The 22,848-nt window shown below is 41.2% G+C and overlaps 1 protein-coding gene and 1 long non-coding RNA gene across 2 annotated transcripts in view; one reads left to right on the forward strand and one right to left on the reverse strand.

Annotated features, from left to right (window-relative positions):
- Window positions 1-22,848, forward strand: part of SGSM1 (small G protein signaling modulator 1) — a 42,920-nt gene that overhangs the window by 11,627 nt on the left and 8,445 nt on the right. The window contains exons 6-15 of the mRNA XM_074206144.1: window positions 2,951-3,096; window positions 4,974-5,102; window positions 6,443-6,625; window positions 7,553-7,624; window positions 8,367-8,954; window positions 15,045-15,169; window positions 18,010-18,092; window positions 20,565-20,674; window positions 21,844-21,940; window positions 22,630-22,797. Coding sequence (XP_074062245.1) covers window positions 2,951-3,096; window positions 4,974-5,102; window positions 6,443-6,625; window positions 7,553-7,624; window positions 8,367-8,954; window positions 15,045-15,169; window positions 18,010-18,092; window positions 20,565-20,674; window positions 21,844-21,940; window positions 22,630-22,797 — 1,701 coding nt within the window. The remainder of the gene's footprint in view (window positions 1-2,950; window positions 3,097-4,973; window positions 5,103-6,442; window positions 6,626-7,552; window positions 7,625-8,366; window positions 8,955-15,044; window positions 15,170-18,009; window positions 18,093-20,564; window positions 20,675-21,843; window positions 21,941-22,629; window positions 22,798-22,848) is intronic.
- LOC141501817 (uncharacterized) lies at window positions 8,225-15,530 on the reverse strand. The gene is made up of 2 exons (XR_012472314.1): window positions 15,487-15,530; window positions 8,225-8,952 (listed from the first exon to the last, which is right to left on the reverse strand). It is a non-coding gene; the product is annotated as an uncharacterized LOC141501817 (long non-coding RNA).

A 22,848-nucleotide genomic window follows, 5' to 3' on the forward strand; every position in this document is an offset into this window, starting at 1 on the left:
GCCACTTAGCCCCATTGCCTTGCAAAAAAAGAAAAAGATTGCACTTTATTCTAAAAGCAAAGGAGAGGAAATGCAACTAATCCAAGATTAGTCTCTACCTATTGAAAACTTCAGGAAAAAAATAGAATAATGAGTTTCCAAGAGCAAAGGGATTCAAAATGCAACCTAAACCTACCATATTAATATTTGATGTGAATTATCATATTAGTATGTCATTTAGATATATTAGTATAATTAATATCACATGATGTTAATACAAGAGTCAAACCATTCTTAGTTTGGTTTTTTGGTAAGGGAGTGGGGTTAAGTGACTTGCCCAAGACCACACAGCTAGGTAATTATTAAGTATCTGAAGCCGTATTTGAACTCAGGTCTTCCTGACTCCAGGGCCAGTGCTCTATCCACTCCACCACCTAGATGTCCCAAGTCTAACCATTCTTGAAAAAAAAAGATGAACATACAGTAAAAAAAAAGTATTTGAAGCATTCCTAGAAAGATCTAGAAATCAATACCAAGGAAAGTTCTGAAGAAGGGAAAGTTTTATTAAAGTCTAAGAATCTTGAGATTCTTTAACATCAAATAATCTATTCATATATGAAATAAATTGGGAACCATTCTAAAAAGCACTTCAGATTTAGGTACATGAGTACTGACAGGAAGCAAAACAAAACAAAGGAAGAATGGGCCTTGACTATTGCCATTGGGCATCAAAGCTAGGAATAATTCTCTAGCAAGTGCATCGTTGTGTGACATGGTAAGAACCAGATCCTGGTTCCCTCTCTGCAGACCACCATCCCCCTGGAATCTCCAACTTTCCAGATGCAGGCAAAGACTTCTAAGCAGTCTAGATCTAATATGAATAAAATGATGGTGATGATGATGATGATGATGCTTGTCTTTCATTCTCAAAGAAGAGCACAACATCAGGAAGGTAATACCATGCCAACCACATGAACTGCATTTGAGTGAGGGGGGCTGTGCTAAGTCATCAACCTTGCTTTGTCTTCTGGAGCCATCTGGTCCAGTGGTCAAATATGGATCAGGATGACTGGAGATAGTCCCGGATGCGACCTCAGTGAAAGTGAAGACGAGGAGTCAGGAGATTTTGCTCCAATTATATAGATCAACCATGATGACCCTAGTTTCCTATGGTCCCATCAGGCATGCCCAAGACTTTGATGTTAATGGATTGGGTAATAACTTGCAATGCAAACTGTCATCATCAGGATTCATCTAGAGTTCTAAGAACTTGAAAGTTTAAATAACTTAAGTAACCTCATTTGGGGAGTTTGAGGTCTTTTTTTTCACTCTTTTTATGAGAAACAAATGATGATATGATAATAGCTAATATTTTTATAGAACTGAATATGTATTAAGCATTTAACAGTTATTACCTTATTTGATCCACACAATAACCCTAGGAAGTAGGTGCTTTGAATATCCCCATTTTGCAGTTAAGGAAACAGGCAAATGGATTAAGTGACTTGTCCAGAGTCACACAGCTGCTGAGGTAGGGATTTGTACACAGGTCTTACTGACTCCAGGTCCAGTGTACTCTTTCTAGTCAAATATTTTCCCTCATTTTCAGAATAATAAACTGAGAGTCAGAGAGGTGAAAGATAAACAAAATCACAAAGGTTTAGAGCTGGAAAGGGACCTTAGGGATTGTACAGTCTGGCCTCCTTACTTTCACTGAGGTCGCATCTGGGACTTTCTCCAGTCATCCTGATCCATATTTGGCCACTGGACCAGATGGCTCCAGAAGAGAAAGGAAGGTTGGTGAATTAGCACAGCCCTCCTCACTCAAAACCAATTCATGTGCTTGGCATGGTATTACCTTCCTGATGTTGTGGTCTTCTTTGAGAATGAAAGACAAACATCTGGGGAAGCTAGGTGGCACAGTGGATCAAGCACTGGCCCTGGAGTCAGGAGGACCCAAGTTCAAATCTGGACTAGACACTTAATAATTACCTAGCTGTGTGGCCTCGAGCAAGTCACTTAACCCCATTAGCCTTACAAAAACCTAAAAAAAAAAGACAAACGTCATCATCAATATCATCATCATCATCATCATCATCATCATTTTATTCATATTGGATCTGGAATGCTTAGAAGTATTTGCCTGCGTCTGGAAGGGTAGAAATTCCAGTAGGATAGTGGTCTGGAGAGAGGGAACCAGGATCTGGTTCTTACCAATGACATACTTGCTAGAGGATTATTCCCAGCTTTGAATCCCAAGGGTGACAGTCAAGGCCGACAGTCAAGGCCCCTTCTTCCATCTGGCAACTGTAGACAATGCTCAATGGCCCCGACTGACCTCTGGGCATCAAAGATCTGTCCTTATGTAAGCCTGGGACACACACACACACACACACACACTCATAAAACCAATTTATCCCAAAATGAAGTGTTTTTCAAGTCTTCTCTTGACTAAATAATTCATCATTCTGGAATCAGTGTGAAGGGGGAAGATTCACTCAGAACTTAGCTTTGGATCAACACTTGTGGAGAAGGACCATGCACACTGGAAAATCCTGCCTCTGGGGTCTGAGGACCTGTGTTCAAATCTCCTTTCTGGGACTTGTTCCCTGTATAACTTTAGATAAGTCTCACATACACACCATACTTGACATACACAAACACACACATAGGATCAGCAACCTCTGGCATTCCAAAGACCACCTGCAGTGGCAGGCCTTTCTGTCACTGGGCCCCTATCTCAAAAACCTTCTAATTTGTGTTCTTGCTCCCCGTCCACTTGCACATACATGCACACAAATGTTTGCACACACACATACACAAGTCTATTAGAGCTAGACCTCCATCCTCAGGGCAGATGTCAACTATTCCCATTTGCGAGTCTAAGATAAGTATGGTCCTTATTATGTCTATGGGGTGCTGACCAGGTAACTGCTTTTTTAAGCCTCTATTCCATTCTCCCCTCTCCTAGGGCTTGCGTACTGTAGACATTTGTCTACTGTGAGGACCCACCTCTCGGCCTTGGTCAACCACCTGATCGTGTCCCCTGACCTGCCCTGTGATGCCGGCCATGGCCTGACCATGAGCATCTGGGAACAGTACCTGAAGGACAGCACGGTATGGCTGGACACATGTCTGATACTCCTTTCCCTTTTTTCTGACTTGGTTAAATCTTAGGAACTCCATGGCCATGACCTGGACACAATGTAACCTAGAGCTTCAAAGGTGGCTGAGCCTGGGCTGAGGAAGACTTCAGTAAAAGACCAGAGGTTCCAGGGGTGATATTTCTCCTCCTCCAACTGGGCTCATTCTGAGCACATCTGTGTTTAAGGATGCTAATATATAGAATCATGGAGTTAGAGCTGACTGGGACTTTGGAGGCCAGTAAATACAACTTTTGTACCTTGAAGAGGAGGAAACTGAGGCACAGAGCTGCTAAATGTCTTGACCAGTGACAAGTGACATATATTCTAAGAAAGAGACTCTATCTTTGCCCTACTTTATCTGATTTACTATAGATCTGGCAGAGAATATGAAGGAATAGGACCTAAGCTGGATGGTAAACAGATTGCTTGATTAAAAGAATAAGCTTTGTGCTTAAATTTTTTTAAATTTCTTTTATTTTTCAGTGAATCAGTATTTCTTTTTTGTGTGTGGCATTAAAAAATTTGAGTGACATAGTTTGTGGATAATTAGTCATTTTATTAATAAAAAGGTCAGTGACACTCTTGATTTTGGGGGGTTTTTTCCTTCTGCAAGACCATGGGGTTAAGTGGCTTGCCCAAGGTCACACACCTAGGTAATTTTTAAGTGTCTGAGGCCAAATTTGAACTCAGGTCCTCTTGACTCCAGGGCTAGTGCTCTGTCTATCCACTGTGCCACCTCATTGCCCCCAGGGACATTCTTGAATGCCAAAGACCCCTCTTGGCAATGAGTTCATAGTTTATATGCCTGTGTAAGAGTGGTTATTCCTGAGGGTGGTAATCAATTCGACTGGTAAGCAGTTAAATAGAGAATGAATAGTATAATGAAAGATGAGCTTATTTCAATGCGAGTCTTAGGGATATATGACTTGAATCACCCAATCTTGTTTAAAAAGACTTATCAGATTGCCCTATCATCTGTCTGAAAAAAAAACAACAGAATTCACATTTTCCTGGAGCTTTCTGAATAAAGACAATGAGTAGAAATGCACCCATTTGCCTAATTTAGAATTATTTTATTGTTTTTGATTAGATCTTAGCCATCCTGACTAAGTCCCTGCCCAAGATTTCCCACAGTGGTTGATTTCTGGATGAGGAAGTGGAAAGTGGGGAAAAACTTTGGCCTTAATTCAATAATTAGTAATTAATATATGAAAGAAGTAATTATTTCTTGCATTTATTTTTTATTCCTCCCACTTCATTCTTAATTCAAAAAGGAGAAAAAAAACCCCTTGTATCAAATATGGATAATCAAGCAAATATTCCCACATTGACCAAGTCTAAAAAAAGTGTTTCAATATACACCATGGGACTATTTATTTTTTATCTGTGTGACATTTAAAGAGTTCAAGAGACATATAGTTTCTAGGTAATGTTAGGAGGCTGGATTTGAACTCAGGTTCTCTTGACTCAAGGGTCAATGCTCTATCTACTGTGTCACCTAGCTGCCCCTTTCAATTTATCTTTACAATTTTTCTGCTGTAGAAATTGTTCTCCTGAAAAAAAAAAGAAATTGTTCTCCTTGGTTCTGCTCACTTCACTCTGTATCAGTTCATAAAAGTCTTCTCAGGTTTCTTTGAAACTGTCCATTTCATCACTTCTGTTGGGAAAGCACATTCTAGCACATTCATGGGGGATTATTATGTGGGACTATTTGTGCCTGACCTGTGGGAGAGCCTTTGAGACTCTTCAGTGGTGTGTCCAGTGGCTGAATCCTAGGACACGTACCTTCTTCCATGGCAGGGGAGCTGTTCTCTCAATGAATCTCAACGGTTGCCTTTCCAATTACAGAGTTATGAAGAACAGGAGCTGCTGCGTCTGATCTACTTTGGAGGGATTCAGCATGAGATCCGCAAGGACGTATGGCCCTTCCTGCTGGGCCATTACCAATTTGGGATGACGGAGGCTGAGAGGAAGGAGGTGGGCCTGGTTTGGCTTAATGGGCTACTTTGGGATTTTTTTTTTTTTTTTTGCAGATCAATAGGGTCCAAGGCAGAGAAAGCTATCTCTGCAGGGTGTTTGGAAGAAGTCAGAGTGTGGACCTAAACATAATAGCATCTCTGTAATCATTTAAAGTTTGCAAACTGTTTTCCTTCCAATAACCCTATCAAGTAAACAGTACAAATGTTGTCTCATTTTTACTGCTGAGTAGACTGAAACTTTAAGAAATGAAGTGATTTTTGGTGGTTGAACAACTTGTTAGGTCATAGGATCATGGATTTAGAGAGGAAAAGAGACCTTAGAGGCCATTAAGAGGCCATTTTACAGATGAGGAAATCAAGACACAGAAAAATTAAGTGGTTTGCCTGAGGTCACACAAGCTAGTAGGTGTCTGAAATGGGATTTGAATTCAGGACTTCCTGAACCCAAATTTAGTACTCTGCCCATCTCTCCTCCATATTTTCTGATCCAATCCTCTATCCTAACAACTTATGTCTTTCTATGTTCATCAGTTCCCTAGGTTTAAGATGTGCTAACATTCTAAAGCAAGTCCTTGAAATAGAGGAGCCAATGTGATAGAATTTGATAATTATATATGATTGAGATATTGGTAGGGTATTTGATTCAAGTTTGAAAGGAATTTTAAGAAAGTTAGGAATCGGGAGAGGTCTCCTGGCATGGGGTAGAGTCAGTGCAACGACATGGCAGTAGCAAATGAGAGAATAGTATATTAGCTTGATTACAGAAAAGTAGATCTGAGAATCAAACCCAGGTCCTCAAGCTTCAAATCCATTATAATCTTCCTTTCAGCAGTACATTTCCTCTAAAACTCTTCATAGGAAGAAGTAGGATTGGGGCCAGCAGGATGATCTGGGGGAAAGAAATTGAATTTGGAATTGGAGGTCCTAGGTTTGAATCCTACTCTGTGTAGGTAACCTTAGGCAAGCCACTTTACTTTTCTGGGCCTCAGTTTCTTCCTTGGTAAAATAAGCGGCTTGGACTAAATCATCGCTGACAACTTTTCCAATCATAAAGCTATGGTCCTATGACAATTTAAAAATCAAAATAACTGAAGATTGTTATACCCAAATGAAAAGCATTTGGAAAAAAATAGGTGTGAAATTATTGGATGTTTTGAAAAGCATCCATTGTACCAACATGAACACGCGGAGGAAGAGGAAGGAAACTGGCATTACTCAGAGTCAGACTGGAAGTTGGGAATGTGAGAGATTTTCTGTCCAGGCTGAGGCTCTCTCATTGAACACAGCCCCTCCTGCTCATGGGCTCCCTGGGCCTGACTGTGTCTGTCTTGGGGACAGGTGGATGATCAGGTTCATGCCTGCTACGAGCAGACTATGGCAGAGTGGTTGGGCTGTGAGGCCATCGTCCGGCAGAGGGAGAAAGAGTCCCACGCAGCTGCCCTGGCCAAGTGTTCCTCAGGTGCGAGTCTGGACAGCCACCTCCAGAGGATGATGCATCGGGATTCCACCATCAGCAATGAGGTGACTGCTCTTGGGATGAGACCCTGGCAGAGGGGACCAGGCTGAGAGAGGTCAGGTGTGAACGAAGGGGTAGATGACGGGCAGTCACCAATCCCAGAGACTCATTGTCTCATAGGAGGTCATCTAGTCTAACCCACCCCTGAGCAGCCCCAAAGAATGGTCATTCATTCATTTTTTTAAAGACCTTTGACAGTCCACTCTACTTTGGGATTCTTAACTATTTAAGAATTGCCCAACATTGAAGTCATATTTGTGTTTCCACCTTCCATCCATTGTTCCTAGAACAATGGGCAAATAAAGGGAATCAGCCATCATATGTCTTTTTGGTCTTCTTCAAACTAAATGCCCATAATTCTTCCAAATGATCCTCATTATCCATTCCCATTACTTTCCTAGTCATTTGAAGTTTGAATACTCTTGGCTATGGCCTCCGTACCCTGCAATACCCAGAAATGAATATGGCCCTCCAGCTATGTCTGATCAGGATAGCAGGATTATCCACTCCTGTATTCTGGATACCTTGCTACTGTGGGGTGGGGGTGGGATGGGGGTGGAATGTTCAACTTCTCTTAATACAGTCTTAGGTCTTTCTTGTTGAGATTGAAATATTCTAAAACCTCTGGCTTTCTTTCATGCAAACTGTTCTAGAGAGTGATGTTTTGGACCCGTGTATAGGACTTTACATTGATCTATGGACTGATTTACCTCTGACCTTAATCCTGCCCCCTAATGACATCATCAAGTACCACCGATCCCTTGAAACTCAACCCCTCAGATTGAAGTTATTTCTATCCAATGACCCTGAAAGTGTCTTGGAAATTTCCCTGATTTTCTGGAGAGATCTCCAAGCCAGATGAGGGCATGGGACTGCAGAAGATAATGAGAATCACACTTTTCTCCCCTCCCTCATTTTTCCATTCTTTTTAGTCTTCTCAAAGCTGCAGTTCAGGCAGACAAAATCACATCCGTCTGCAGAGTGACTCCAGCAACAGCACCCAGGTAGGCAATGATAGCAGGATGGGATGTTCTTGGAAGGACCATGCAGATTATTTTATCCCACCCCACTGCTCCTTTTAGAGAGGATGAACATGAGATGTAGAAAGGGAGTCCTTAGTTCAAGATCACCTAGGTAACAATCTATCAATCAATAATTATTATTATTTATGGAATAAAGCAAGCATTTCCATAACATAGTATAATAAAAAAGATGATTGCACAAGAACCTGCAAATCTATCATGTACAGCTTGCTATTCCTTTTAAAATAAACAATAAAATTATCTTGTAAAACTCCCCCCACTTGCTTTTCTTTCCCCTCCCAATAAACATTTATTTATTTTACACTTTTTTTTTGGTTTTTGTAAGTCAGTGGGGTTATGTGACTTGCCCAAGGTCACACAGCTAGGTAATTATGAAGTGTCTGATGCCAAATTTGAACTCAGGTACTCCAGATTCTAGGGCCAGTGCCCTATCCACTGTGCCATCTAGTTGCCCCTCCAACATTTATTTATTAAGTGCTTGAGAATCAAGATCTGAACTCAACTCTAGCGTAGAGGATTTGGGGGTTATAGATCTAGATAAAAAACTTAGATACAGAGATATGGTGTGTCTAAGGTTATATAGTAAATATCACAGCTGGAATTGAAAACAAAATCTTCTGACATTTTCCACTTGGATTCAGAGGACCACCACCGTCTTACTCATTTCTGGGCCTAAACAATGCTTCTGCCTCTTTTTCCTCAGGTGTTTGAGTCTGTGGATGAAATAGAGCAGGTGGAGGTAGACAGCAGGCAGGATGACATGAAGCAGCCCAAGGTCCCCAATGGGACAGTGGTTAATGGTACCTGCTCTCCCGACTCTGGCCATCCCTCTTCGCACAACTTCTCCTCAGGCCAGTCGGAACACAGCCTCAGCACGGAAGATAGCGTCATGGAGCCACTCAAAAACACCCTGCCACTGACAAGGCCTGATGAACCCAGTACTCAAGATAGTCGTGAGCTAGACACTGCTGCCCAGCCAGAGGACAAGGCCCCAAGAGAGGAGCTGGCCATCCAAGACAGTCTGGAAGGGGACTTTCTCACCAATGAAAGCCTGGATGAGTTCATGTCTGTGCCTGGGAGCCTGGACATAGCCCTCCCAGAGAAGGATTCTTCGGTGATAGAAAGCTGGGTGGGCAGCGAGGCAGAGAAGCAGAGCCTGGTGGAGAGTGAGGACACTCTGTCTGAGGAGCCAGAAATGGAAAGTCTCTACCCCCAGCTGGAGTCCCTGACCGTGGTGGACTCTGCCAACACTGAGGCCTCCCCGGTGTCTTCGAGTGGAGTGACATACTCTGTAAGTAGAAAACAGGAGGAGTGGTTATTTCTCTGATTGTTCTGTATGGGATCATATTTGACTCTCATTTATACAGAGGGGAAAACTGAGACCCGGGATTGTTTTGTGACTATTGGATTATATATTTAGAGTTCTAAGAGACCTCAGAGACCATCTGACCCCAAATCCTCAGTGTTACAGATGAGGAAACTGAGTCCCAGGAGGGTAAAAGTACTTGTTCAAGGTCATAGTAGTAGTAAATGTATTTGAACCCAGGTTCTCCGATTCCAAAGTATCTTTTACAGGTGCTGTACAATGTAGCTTCTAGAGAAGGGACTCTTAACCTGGGGTCTGTAAACTTGGCTTTAAAAAACTATTTTGAAACTATATTTCAATACAATTGGTTTCTTTTTTCCTATGTATTTTATTTTAGTCATGTAAAAATGCAATAAAGCAGGGAATATGTAGCAGATCCTTTGACTGAGAAATGGGGATATCGAGGTGATCTTGTTGGTAGAAAGGTTGAGGAATACCTGGATACTATTAGACAAGGTAAGTTAAGAACACCTTCTTAAGACCTGTTAAGAGTCTTGTATGGGGGCAGCTAGGTGGCACAGTGGATAGAACACCGGCCCTGAAGTCAGGAGTCCCTGAGTTCAAATCCGACCTCAGACACTTAATAATGACCTAGCTGTGTGGCCTTGGGCAAGTCACTTAACCCCATTTGCCTTGCAAAAACTAAAAAAAAAAAAAAAAGAGCCTTGTATGGCCTTGTTTTACATATATGGGAAACTGAGACCTGAATGAGTTAAGTGATATTTCCAGAGTCACAATGATCATACCAAAGGGGAGATTTGAACCCATGACTTGCTGATCCAAGTCTAGTCCCTGTGAAACTTAGAGTTTGCTCTTCAATAAAACAAATACCAATTAGGCATAACATAAGTATTTATTATCCTCCAAAGCTTACGAATCACTTTAAAGTGGTAAGTCAGTTAGAAACTGGTTCCAAAGGGGGAGATTAGAAGAGTAATTCTAGGAATAAGGAAAAGAAACACACAGTTTTTGACAATAACCAATGAAATGACATCTTTGTTCATAAAGATGTCTCAGTGTATATTATAGTCTTCTTCCCTGAGTCAGGGCATCTGCTTTGTGTCACTACTGACAGGGATTCCATTAGGAAGAGGAAGAATGTCTCATATAAACTTCCATTAAACATGGAATTCTCTTTCCCCTTGCAGGATATCTGTGCCATTTTGTGACTTTGATACAATGGGGACTTCTAGGTATTAGGATAAACTTTTTTTAAGGTTTTTTTGGCAAGGCAATGGGGTTAAGTGGCTTGCCCAAGGCCACAGAGCTAGGTCATTATTAAGTGTCTGAGGCTGGATTTGAACTCAGGGACTCCTGACTCCAGGGCCGATGCTCCATCCACTGCGCCACCTAGCCGCCCTGTATTAGGATAAACTTCTAATTTTCTCAGGAGGAACTTGATATTTTCACATACAGAGTTGACATCTTTACATTTGGATTTATAATTGCTGTTAGAGGTAAAAAAGCAGACTTTGACAAGAAATATAAATTCAAAACATATATATTTATATGTATGCATGTAAATATAATTCACTGTCCACAATCCCTAACCATCATGCAACACTTCTCTGACGTCCCTTCAATGTTTTGAGGTTTCTATGGTCACACCAATATGAGCCCTTTCTCTATCAATGCAGATTGAAACCCATTTTCCTACTGTATAATTCTGATCCATGTCCTAGGACAAAGGACTATTAGAACTGGGATCCTCCATAGGATCATGAGATCCAAGTTCTGGAGCTCGAAGAGATCTCTCACATGCCATTTCCTTTCCTTTATTTTCCTTCCCTTCCCTTCTCTAGTTTACCCATCCCCCTCATTTTACATATGGGGAAACTGAGGTCTAGGCATTGACCCATGTCAGACAGGTAACACATGATAGAGTGGAGAGATTTGAACTCGGGTAGTCCGAGTTAATATTGCTTCCAGGTCTCTTGAGAGCATCCATCTCCATGGTGTTGGTCCCTGGAGACCTCCCCTCATGTTGCCTAGCCCCTTTCTGGATAGATTGCTGTTCCAGATTCTCCCTACAAAGTCAGCCTATAGTCTTTGTCTGGCACACACTGTCTCTGAAGCTGTTTTTGTTTGTTTGCTTGAATAAATTACCATTGGTAATGTGCCAGGCTGCCTCCCCTCACTGTATGTCTTCCCTGGCTCATCTGCATTTGTGCTTCTGAGGGTGGATGGAAGACAAAAAGAGAAGTCAAGGTTGGATGTAAATAAAGACTTCCTAACAATTCAGAGCTATCCTAGAGAGGTACAAAAGCTGCCTAAGACCTATGCAATAGATCCTTTCTTCCTCAATAAACTTCAATGACTACCTGTTACTGTGGAGATCAAATATGAGCTCATCTGTTTGGCATAGGAAATCCTTCCCATCTTTCCAGTCTTTACCTTTTTATATCTCTAGCATTTAGCAGTGTCTGCCACATAGGAGATGTTTAATGTTTATTGATGACTGACACATAAGTGCTGGATAAATGTTTATTGATGGGCAGCACATAGTAGGTCCTTAATAATTCTTTATTGATGTCTCTCCTTAATCGCTCTTCTCCGAGCTAACCACACCTAATTGCTTCAATCAATCTTTATATGATATGGACTCAAGACCCTTCCTTATTCTAGGACCCTATCCAACTTATCAATGTCCTTCCTAAACCATGTTACTTAGAAATGAACTTAGTGCTTCAAATGTGGAGTCAGGAGGATCTGAATTTGAATCCTTCCTCAGATGCTGACTAGCCATGTGACTCTAAGCAAGTTAACTCACTTTTCTGGGTCTCAGTTTTCCCCTCCGTATCAACCAACAAGTATTAATTATTCATTTATAATAATATTATGTGCTAGGCATTGTGCTAGCAGAATACAAGGACCAAGAATGAAACCATCCCTCACTGCAGAGAGTTCACATTCTAAGTGATGGAGGACATAGATAAGCTTTATATATATGTAAATATTTTTTAAATAAATATATTTTTATTGTGCTGTTATATACCATATGTACTAATTAATGGGGGAAGTTACCAATAGATAAGCATAAACTTTCAATAAATAAAATATATGTACAATCATCTTTGTATTGTACTAGTTATGAAATCCTTGTTTTATTCCACAAATAAGATTTAAAAAAATAAATAAATACAAATGAGGTTGAGCACCGGTAGTTGGAAGTATCAGAAAACGATCATGCTGAAGATGGGTTAGATGCATGCTAAGGTCCCTTCTAGTTCTAGAGTTGTGATCCTGTGGATGAGGACATTAGGACTGTTGTTTCCCTATTCCTGGAATCTGTATTTTTCTTACACTACCTAAGATCAGCTAGGACTTTTTGGCTGCTTGGGCACATTGTTGACTCATATTAAATTTGCCATCTACTCAAACCTTCAGACTTACTTATCTAATCTTGCTTCTTCTCTTATAGGTGTGAAATTGATTGTTTGAGCCCAAGTGTAAGATTTTCCACTGATCTCCTATGAATTTCATCTTATTCAATCAATCAATAAACATTTATTAAGCAACTAATATGTACCAAGAAGTGTGCTGGTGATACAAAAAAAAAAACTAGTCCCATGCTTCAAGGAATTTACAATCTAATGGAAAGAGACAACTTCCTAGGGGCGGCATGGTGAGATAGTAGATAGAGCACTGACCCTGGAGTCAAGAGGATCTGAGTTCAAATTTGACCTCAGGCATTTAATAATTATCTAGCTGTGTGACCTTGGGCAATTCACTTAACCCCATTGCCTTGCAAAAAAAAGTGAACTCTATATAGGAATAATAGGGAATAATTAACAAAGTGAAAGCACTAGAATTAATTTTTTTGGTTGTTTAAGATTTTATTAGTTTTCCAATTATATACAATAGTAGTTTCTACCTATCATTTTTTTGTAAGGTTTTGAATTTTACAATTTTTCCTCCACCTTCCCTTCCCTTCTCCCCATTCCCCCACAGAAGGCAGTCTAATAATCTTTACATTGTTTCCATGCTATACATTGATTGAAATTGAATGTGTTGAGAGAGAAATCATATCCTTGAGGAGAAAATAAAATATTAGTGATAGCAAAATTATGTACATGACACTTTTTTTAAAAAAATGAAGATAATAGACTTTGATCTTTGTTTAAACTCCACAGTTCTTTCTCTGGATACAGATGTTCTCCATAGCAGGTACTCTAAAATCGTCCCTTATTATTCCATTGATGGAATGAGCAAGTCCATTAAGGTTGATTATCATCCCCATGTTGCTGTTAGGGTGTACAGTGTTCTTCTGACTTTGCTTATTTTGGTCAACATCAGTTCATGAAAGTCTTTCCAGGCTTCTCTGAAATCCCATCCCTCTTGGTTTCTAATAGAACAATAGTGTTCCATGACACACTTACATATATGTATGTGTGTGTGTGTATGTGTATGTGTGTGTGTATATATATATATATATATATATATATATATATTACAATTTGTTCAGCCATTCCCCAATTGATGGACATTCACTTGATTTCCAATTCTTTGCTAGCACAACCAGGGTATTTTTGTACAAGTGATGTTTTTACCCTTTTTCATATTCTCTTCAGGATATAGACCCAGTAGTGGTATTGCTGGATCAAAGGGTATGCTCATTTTTATTGCCCTTTGGGCATAATTCCAAATTGCTCTCCAGAAAGCTTGGATGAGTTCACAGCTCCACCAACAATGTATTAGTGTCCTAGACTGCCCACATCCCTTCCAACAGTGATCATTGTCCCTTCTGGTCATATTGGCCAATCTGAGAGGTGTGAGATGGTACCTCAGAGGTGCTTTAATTTGCATTTCTCTAACCAGTAATAATTTAGAGCAATTTTTTTGCCTATAGATAGCTTTGATTTCCTCATCTGTAAATTAAGGTACCAGAATTAAAATAGATTGCTTCTTATAGAATATGGGGTTTTAACTAGGTTTAGGGGAAGCCAAGGAGGTCAGTAGTTAGAGCTGAGGAAGAAGAGTGAGTGCCCCAGGTATGAGAGATGGCTGGAGTGAATGACCAAAGCAGGTGAGATCAACTTGGTTTTCCAGGATATGAGGTAGGCCCTGAGGAAGCGAAGGACTGTAAGAGGTGAGGGTATAAGAGGGGCCAAACCTATGCAAATGTGTGTAGAGAGGAGATGGGATACCAAAGTGGGGGACAACCTTATGAGGTAGGAAGCATAATAAGCTTGGGAAGCCACCTCTGGTGGTGGAAAGAATTGTGAGTTTGGAGGCAGAGGCCCTTGGGGAATCTTCTACCTCCTCTACGTGGACACTTTTGCCCACGCCTCCCTGCACTGCTTACCTAAATAAAAAAGAAAAAGAACTAGCCCATCTCCTCCACGAACAAGGCATTCCCTGATGCTCCCAATTACTAGCGCCTGTCTCATTTGTATTTATTTTGTAAATTTTATTTATGTGATAAAAGAAGCATTCCTATAACGATTACAACAAAAAGATGATGTATTTATTAACAGCATGTGCTTATATAGGTCTTGTGTAAAGATGGTTGACTTCGAATGTGGAATATGGTGTACATTGCCGCCCTGCAAAATGACGAGGTTGAGAGATGAGCAGAGACTCCTTTGTGTCTCTGGTGCATAACATCAGTGTCAGTCATTAAGGATTTGTGCATAAATGCTAGCCTTTTTATAAGGCTTTCAGGTTTACAAAGCACTTGACATAAGTTAACTTATTTGATCCTCACATCAGCCCTGGGAAGTAGGTATTCGTGTAATCTCCATTTTATAGGTGAATAAAGTGAGACACAAAGAGGTCAAATGACTTGCCCTGGGTCACACAGCCACTCAGGGTAGGATTTGAACCCAGGTCCCTATTTTACAGCTAAGGGAACTGAGGTTCTGAGATGACCACGTACACGGTCTCATGGATAGTCAACTTCAGAGCCAGAATTCCAAACCAGTGCTCTTTTTCCAAGGTCACCAAGAGAAGTTGCTAATGATCTAGTGTTCACCCTCTCCTTTCTTTCCCCAACTCTCACTTTACTCCCTTTAGCCAGAGCTGTTGGATATGTACACTGTGAACCTGCACCGCATTGAGAAGGACGTCCAGAGGTGTGACCGAAATTACTGGTACTTCACTCCTGCCAACCTGGAGAAACTTCGCAACATCATGTGCAGGTAAGCTCCTTTGGGGGAGGGGGCACTGGAAGGGGCAGGGAAGAAATGCCAGATCACTTGGGTGGGAGCCCTCCCATTTCAGTGGGTAGCTATGGGACTGTTCAGGGAGGAATCTGTTTTTTTTTTCAATTCATTTCAATAAATATTTATAAAATGTCTTTATTTATAGAATACAACCAGACAATGTGCTAAGCACAGGGGGATACCCCCCCCCCAAAAAAAGACAAAGGACAGTGCTTGTCCTTAGGGAGCTTCCAATCTCATGGAGAAGACAACATGCAAACAAATATATACAAAGCAGACTAGGAAGTAATTACCTGAGGGGAGGTGCTGAAATTGAGAGGAAGAGCATTGGGAAGGATTCCTGTAGGTAGTGGGATTCTGATGATTGTCCTTTGTTCTGGAAGAATTCTATGACATCAGGGAGGTGATGCCAAGACAACCTCCTGAACTGGATTTGGATGAAGCAGGACTGTGCTAAATCACCAGCCTCCCTTTTTCCTCTGGAGCCATCTGAGCACAGTGGCCAGATAGGAATTAGGCTGACTAGAAATAGCCCTGGATGCGAGGCAATCAGGGTTAAGTGACTTGCCCAAAGTCACACAGCTAGGAAGTATCAACTGTCTGAGGTAGGATTTGAACTCAGGTCCTCCCGACTCCAGTCCTGGTGCTCTCTCCTAGGTGCCACCTAGCTTCTCTTCAACATTTAAGTTCTCTGAATTTCATTTTGCCCATTGTGAAGCAATGGTGTTACTAGTCATATTACTACACCTGGGCCACTGGGTGGTGTCATGGAGCCTGGGTTGCCTATCATGAAGTGAGCATGGCCTGTTCCAGCTTCAGACCCTTACTAACTAGCTAGGTGGTTCTGGACAAGTCACCCAACTCCTTTCTGCCTCAGTTTCCTCAACTGGAAAATGAGGTTAATAATAGCACCTCCCTATTATGAAGTTAAATAGATCATATTCATAAAGTGTTTTGCAAATCTTAGCAATTATAGAAATGCTATTATAGTTATTATCTTAAAAGTTGCCTGTGACTCAAGTATCATATTTCAATGGAAGGAATTTTGTATTTAAAGACCTCAGTTCAAATCTGCCAGTTCCTACCTACGTAACTTTGGGAAGTTGTTGGACCTCTTGATTTCCTCATCTCTAAAATGAAAATTGAAGGCTATTTGGCTGCAGTAAAATAAATGATGACGTCACCAAGACGTCACCTGAAAGATTATCATGAATCACCTCAGTCATGGGGATCTGACAAAGAAGTTCAGAGGAGTTGCTCAGGGTCAACAGAAGGAAGGTCCACGAGGACAGATTGTGATATATAGACTTTCCGAGCTGCATGGATCTGCTGCTTAAATGTTTTTCTTTATTATAGGGATTTGGGGGACGGGGTTAAGGGACGATTCTATAAAAACTTAAAAACAAAAAACACATGAGGCAGTGTGACTTCTGGCTCGGAGTCTCTGATGGCATTCATGTTATGACTTTCTAGGCTCTCCCGTCACTGACCTCTCTACTAAACATCTTCCAAAATCATCTCTTTCTTTTTTTTTTTTTGCAAGGCAAATGGGGTTAAGTGGCTTGCCAAAGGCCACACAGCTAGGTCATTATTAAGTGTCTGAGACTGGATTTGAACCCAGGTACTCCTGACTCCAGGACTGGTGCTTTATCCACTGCACCACCTAGCCGCCCCCAAAATCGTACCTTTCAATGCTTTTATTGTTATTAATGTATCATATTTTTATTAAATATTTCATTTATTTATTTTTCCAACTACATGTAATGGTAGTTTTGAGTTTTATATTTTTTTCCCTTCCTCCATTCCTTCTCCCCACCCCTGACAGAAAGCAATCTAATATAGACTATAGATGTTTAACCATGCTAAACATAGCTCTATATTGATCTTGTTATGTGATGTAAATTTACATCAAATTCAGCCCTTCCCAGTTAATCAGTTAATCAGTGTTTATAGTCAGCTGGCTAACAGTTATCTATTAAGTGCCTACTATTTGGTGGGCAATGGGCTAGGCTCCTAACAAAGAACAAAAGAAAGAAAGAAAAATAGAGCTTCTATGTGGCTCAGTGAATGAGCATGGCCTCTGGAGTCAGGAGGATGTGAATTCAAATGTGACCTCAGCTACTTGACTCTTACTAGCTGTGTGATCCTGGACAAGTCACTTACTTGAAAAAAGAAAGGAAAAATGACAAAGGACACTAAAAATAAATAGAACAAAGCTATTAATTACTTTTTCATAAACTAAATAATTTAATTGAAATAAAATTAAATACTTTTTCATAAAGGAACCTTTTTTGGGGGGACCTAATATTTTTAGAATCCCCAAATTGTTAATTGGTCATCAGAACACAATGAAATAAATGTCCCCTGTATTCTCTTGACAAGTTTCTTGTACCTCACCGAGGCCCAGAGAGGGAAAATCACTTGTCTGAGGACCCAGAGGTAATAAGTGATAAAACTTGGATGTGAAGGCCGTTCCTCTAACTCCAAGCTTGCCAGGAGAATGAAGGGGACATTTATTTCATTGTGTTCTGATGACCAGTTAACAACTTTGGGATTCTAAAAAAGTTGGGTACCAAATAAAGTTTTCTTTATGAAAAAGCATTTAATTTTATTTCAATTAAATTATTTAGTTTATGAAAAATTAGTCCATAGTTTGTACCTCCCTAAGTTAGGATCCCCTGGACTAAGTAAGGTTTCTTCTTGTAGGGACTCTGCATCCTATGACCTTTAGGGGTTCATCATTCCTGATTTTAGCCAAACCCCTTCGAACCCTCTTTCCCTTCCCAGGGTTGTGACCTCCCTTGTTTTCTTTTCAGCTACATCTGGCAGCACATTGAGATTGGTTATGTGCAGGGTATGTGCGACCTCCTGGCCCCATTGCTGGTCATCCTGGATGATGGTGAGTGACCACCAGGCTTCTCTGACTTCCTCTACTCTTCTGCCTGAGTCCAGTCATTCCATTCTTACCTCTCCCCTCCCCCAGCCTGGGGTCAGCAAGCTGCTCTGCGAGAAGCCATGTGAAGCTGCAGGCTTCATCCAAAACAGGACGTTCCACATTAGCCTCATTTCCTTTCTGCTTTCTTTTGCCTTTGGACGTGATTACTAGACCCGGCTACTTGTGGATAAAATTTACCTTAGAGTATGCAACCTATTTGGCAACGTTTTTCGTATTGTTGTGGATCTGATGGAAAGATATGATTACAAATTGGCCGAATGGCTGGGGCCAAAGAGTCATCCTTAAACGTCTTGATGGCAGTTTGGAAAGAGGTCTCTGTTGGAATGCCCTGGTGTTTTTGTTATTGTTCAGCTGTTTAGCCTGGGCAGATCAGTGGTTTTATCAGTACCCTGTATCAAAGCAACCAGATGTGCAGGAATGGGAGGGATTACTAACATGCCACATGATGGCACCAGAAAAGGATGTTGAGGGCCAGCCACATGGCTCAGTGGATAGACCGCTAGCCCTGGAGTCAGGAGATTCCTAGTTCAAATCTGCCATTAGCTGTGTGACTCTGGGCAAGTCATTTAATCCTGATGGCCTCACCAAAACAACATCAGTACAACAAGAAAGATATTGACAGGCTTGAACATTGAGTCAAATATGTGAAGGTAAAATGTATTAAGTATAAATGTTAAGTCTTACAACTTAGATTTCCAAAAAATCACCTTCACAATTATCAGGTATGGGAGACATGGCTAGTATGAAAAAGATTTGGGGGTGCTAGTAGTCTGTATACTCAACAGGAGTCAACAGAATGAGATAGTGGGGGAACAAAGCCATCCAATTTGAGGCTGTTTTGTGAGAAGCTGAGCATCATGACTAGAGAAATGACAATCCCACCCTCCTCTGCTCTGGTCAGGTCTTATCTTTAGTATTGTGTTCAGTTCAGGATACCATAGTTTGAGAGGGCCATCAATAAACTGGAAATTGTATCCTGAGAGTGAAGAAATTTTGGATCTTGTCCTTAGGAGGCTATGTTGAAAAAATGGGGATGTTTCGCTTGAAGAAGAGAAAAGAAGGGAACATGAAAGCTACGTTCAAGTATCTGTAAAGGGATTCACTTTGTTCTACTTGGCTACAGAGGGCAGAACACGTAACAGCTAAAGGAAGTTGCAAAGAGATTGGTTTAGGCCTCACGTAACAGAAAACTTCCTACTAATGAGAGCTATCCTTAAGGGGAATGGGCTGCTACAGAAGGTAGAGTGAGTTGCTCATGACTGGTGGTTTCTAAGAAGAAACTGGACAGGCAGCTAGGTGGTGCAGTGGCTAGAGCACCAGCCCTGGAGTCAGGAGCACCCGGGTTCAAATCTGACCTTAATAATTGCCTAGCTGTGTGACCTTTGGCAAATCACTTAATCCCATTGCCTTAAATAAATAACATTTTAAAAAAAGAAGAAGAAACTGGAGAAGTGCCTCTCAGAAGGCATTCTTGTTTCTATATCAATGGGATGACTAGGCCTCAGAAGTCTCTCCTAGGCCAGAGATTCTGTGTTTTGTTTTGTTTTGTTTTGTTTTTTTGGTATTTTTTTAGGTTTTTGCAAGGCAATGGGGTCAAGTGGCTTGCCCAAGGCCACACGGCTAGGTAATTATTAAGGTCAGATTTGAACCTGGGTGCTCCTGACTCCAGGGCTGGTGCTCTGTCCACTGTGCCACCTAAGCCACCCCACAAGAGATTCTGTGATTTTAACTTAGCTCCGAAGGGTGTAGGAAGATGACTGCTGTAATCTGAACTCCATCCTTAAGAGCTGGTGGGGATTTAGCATCAAAGAGCCTTGGGTTCTAGATGGTTCTCTGCATCCTAGCCTTGTGATCTTGGGCAAAGTCCCTCCCCCTTCCCTAGCCTCAGTTTCTTCCTCTGTAAAATGCATGGGTTCAGAGGATCAGAGCTTTAGACCTTGAATGAACTTTCAGTCTGAGTCCATCTTTTGATAGAAGAAGAAACTAAGGCCTAGAGAGGGGGAAAATCACTTATCCAAGGATGCAGAACTAATAAGTGATCGAGTTGGGTTGTGAAGGCCAGTCCTCTAACTCCAAATTGGACTGTCTGGATGGATAGGAGAAGCATTTATTTATAAAAAGCATTTTGTTCCAGAAACTATGTCATTCTTAACAAGTATTTCATTTGATCCTACAACAACCCTGAATGGTATGTACCATCATTATGCCTATTTTATAGTTGAGAAAACTGAGGCAGACAGAGGTGAAATGACTTGCTCAGGGTCACCCTGGGCACTATATTCCTAGATATTGTATTTATTTCTTGAGATCTATCCAAGCTCTGGAGGGCCCCCCACCTTCCCCCACCTTCCCCCCAAGGTCTTCAGGACTCCCACAGTATTGTCTAAGGTCTTCTTTTCTTTGTTGCATCTCCAGAGGCCCTTGCTTTCAGCTGCTTCACTGAACTCATGAAAAGGATGAACCAAAACTTCCCCCACGGAGGTGCCATGGACACCCACTTTGCTAACATGAGATCTCTCATCCAGGTAGGTTTTGGAGATGCTAGAATATGTGAAGGAGACAAAGCACGGTATCCTGGATGCTTGCCAGTCAGGGCCAACCCATTTCATTTCATCAAATAACTACTGACTCAAATATCAAATACCTATTGACTCACTAACTCACTGTCCTCAGTTCCCCCAGTAAGTAAGAGAGAGAAGGGGGATTTGAACTGGGTCCTCTGTCTCCAAACCCAGTCTTCTTTTTCAAGGTATCTGGCTACCATCTTCTTGTGAAGGTGACTTTTGTGAGCAAGAGCTTAACATAAGGGCTGCCATATACTAGTGGCCCAATCAATGCCTCTTAAATTGAATTCCTGACTGAAGAGCCAGCCCTTATCTATTACTCCAAGCTGTCTCTCAACCACATTATTAAAATAATAAAATCTCATTTTTCTATGATACTTTAAAATGTTCAAAGTACCTTTTCCCCATAATGTTCTTTGAGGTTGGCAGTCCAGAAATTATTTTACCTACCTTAGTGATGTGGAAAACCAGTCTTAGAGAGGGCAGATAATTTCTTCATAGAACAATACAATTGCATTAACATTTCTTTCTGGAGAAAAGAAGACTCAGGGCAAAGTTCATCTATTTTAAGGGTTGTCAGGTATAAGAGGGATTAACTGTATTCTGTGGTTCAGTTGTTTCAGGTGTGTCTGACAATTCATGACTCCATTTGGGTTTTACTTTGCAAAGATACTGAAGTAGTTTGCCAATTTGTTTTGTAGCTCATTTTTCAGATGAGGAAATTGAGATTGAAAGGGTAAAGTGACTTGCCCAGAGTCACATAGCTAGTGTCTGAGGCTGAATTTGAACTCAGGTCTTTCTGATTCCACACCATTCAGAATAATGGATATTGGAGTGTTTTTTTGTGTATATACCTTTTTTTAATTTTTCTTAATACTCTAACTAGGGGCAGCTAAGTGGTACAGTGAGCACCAGCCCTGGAGTCAGGAGGACCTGAATTCAAATCTGGTCTCAGATGTTTAATAATTATCTAGCTGTATGACCTTGGGCAAGTCACTTAACCCTACTGCCTTGCAAAAACAAAAAAAATCTAACTCAAGTCGGGGAGCTGGCCAAATGGGCTCATGGAGTCAGTGGGAGACCTTTCCTTCAAATGTGGTGCTGACATGGCTCGTTCTTTTCTTGGGCAGATTTTGGATTCAGAGCTTTTTGAGCTCATGCACCAGAATGGCGATTACACACATTTCTACTTCTGCTACCGCTGGTTCCTCCTGGATTTTAAGAGAGGTACAAGCCACTATCATGTTGCACTTTGGAGGCAGAGCCATCCAATGGTAGGGAAGCAGTTCGTGAGCAATCTGGGATAGCAGGGCTCAGAGGGTTTTGGATGCCATTTAGTCCAACTTCTTCATTTTGCAGAAGAAGAAACTGAGACTTAGTGGCATTAGGTGACTATTGACTCACTAACTCACTAACTCACTCCTAACCCCTTGGGTAAATACCCAAGTTCACACAGTTTTTAAGTATCAGAATTGGGATTCAAACTCAGCACTTCTGATTCCAATTCCAGTTCTCTTTTACACAATGGTACCCCTAAGTAGTGATCAAAAGAATGAGTCATGATGAATATCAGACATTTCTATAATACTTTAAGGTTTTTCTAAAACATTTTATATAACAATTCCTATGTCATTTAAACCTCATAAGAATTTAGGAAGCTAGTTTTGATTATTTTCATTTTTATAACTGAGGAAACTGAGGTATGGGTGACTCGATCTTGGAAGATCTGGATGTTTCAAGAACTTGATGCTCATGTTGGGCCCTAGGCCATCAGTGCCGTCGGGTACCCATCCATTGGTCGGGAAGGATGACTAGCCATGCATTGAACTGAGTTTTTCTTAAAGGTAGTTGAGTGAGGAGCAATGGAACCTGCTGTCTCTGACCCTCCCTGAAACTGTGGTTTGGTGTTTCCATAGAATTAGTCTATGATGATGTCTTCTCCGTCTGGGAAACCATTTGGGCTGCCAAGCACGTCTCTTCCTCCCACTATGTCCTGTTCATTGCCCTAGCCTTGGTGGAGGTTTACCGAGACATCATTTTGGAAAACAATATGGATTTCACCGACATCATCAAGTTCTTTAACGGTACCACAACAGTCCTGCTAGGGGTGTGGCTGCTGGGAGGGAGAAGAGAAA

This window comes from Macrotis lagotis, chromosome X, assembly GCF_037893015.1.
Source record: "Macrotis lagotis isolate mMagLag1 chromosome X, bilby.v1.9.chrom.fasta, whole genome shotgun sequence".
Lineage (NCBI taxonomy): Eukaryota > Metazoa > Chordata > Mammalia > Peramelemorphia > Peramelidae > Macrotis > Macrotis lagotis.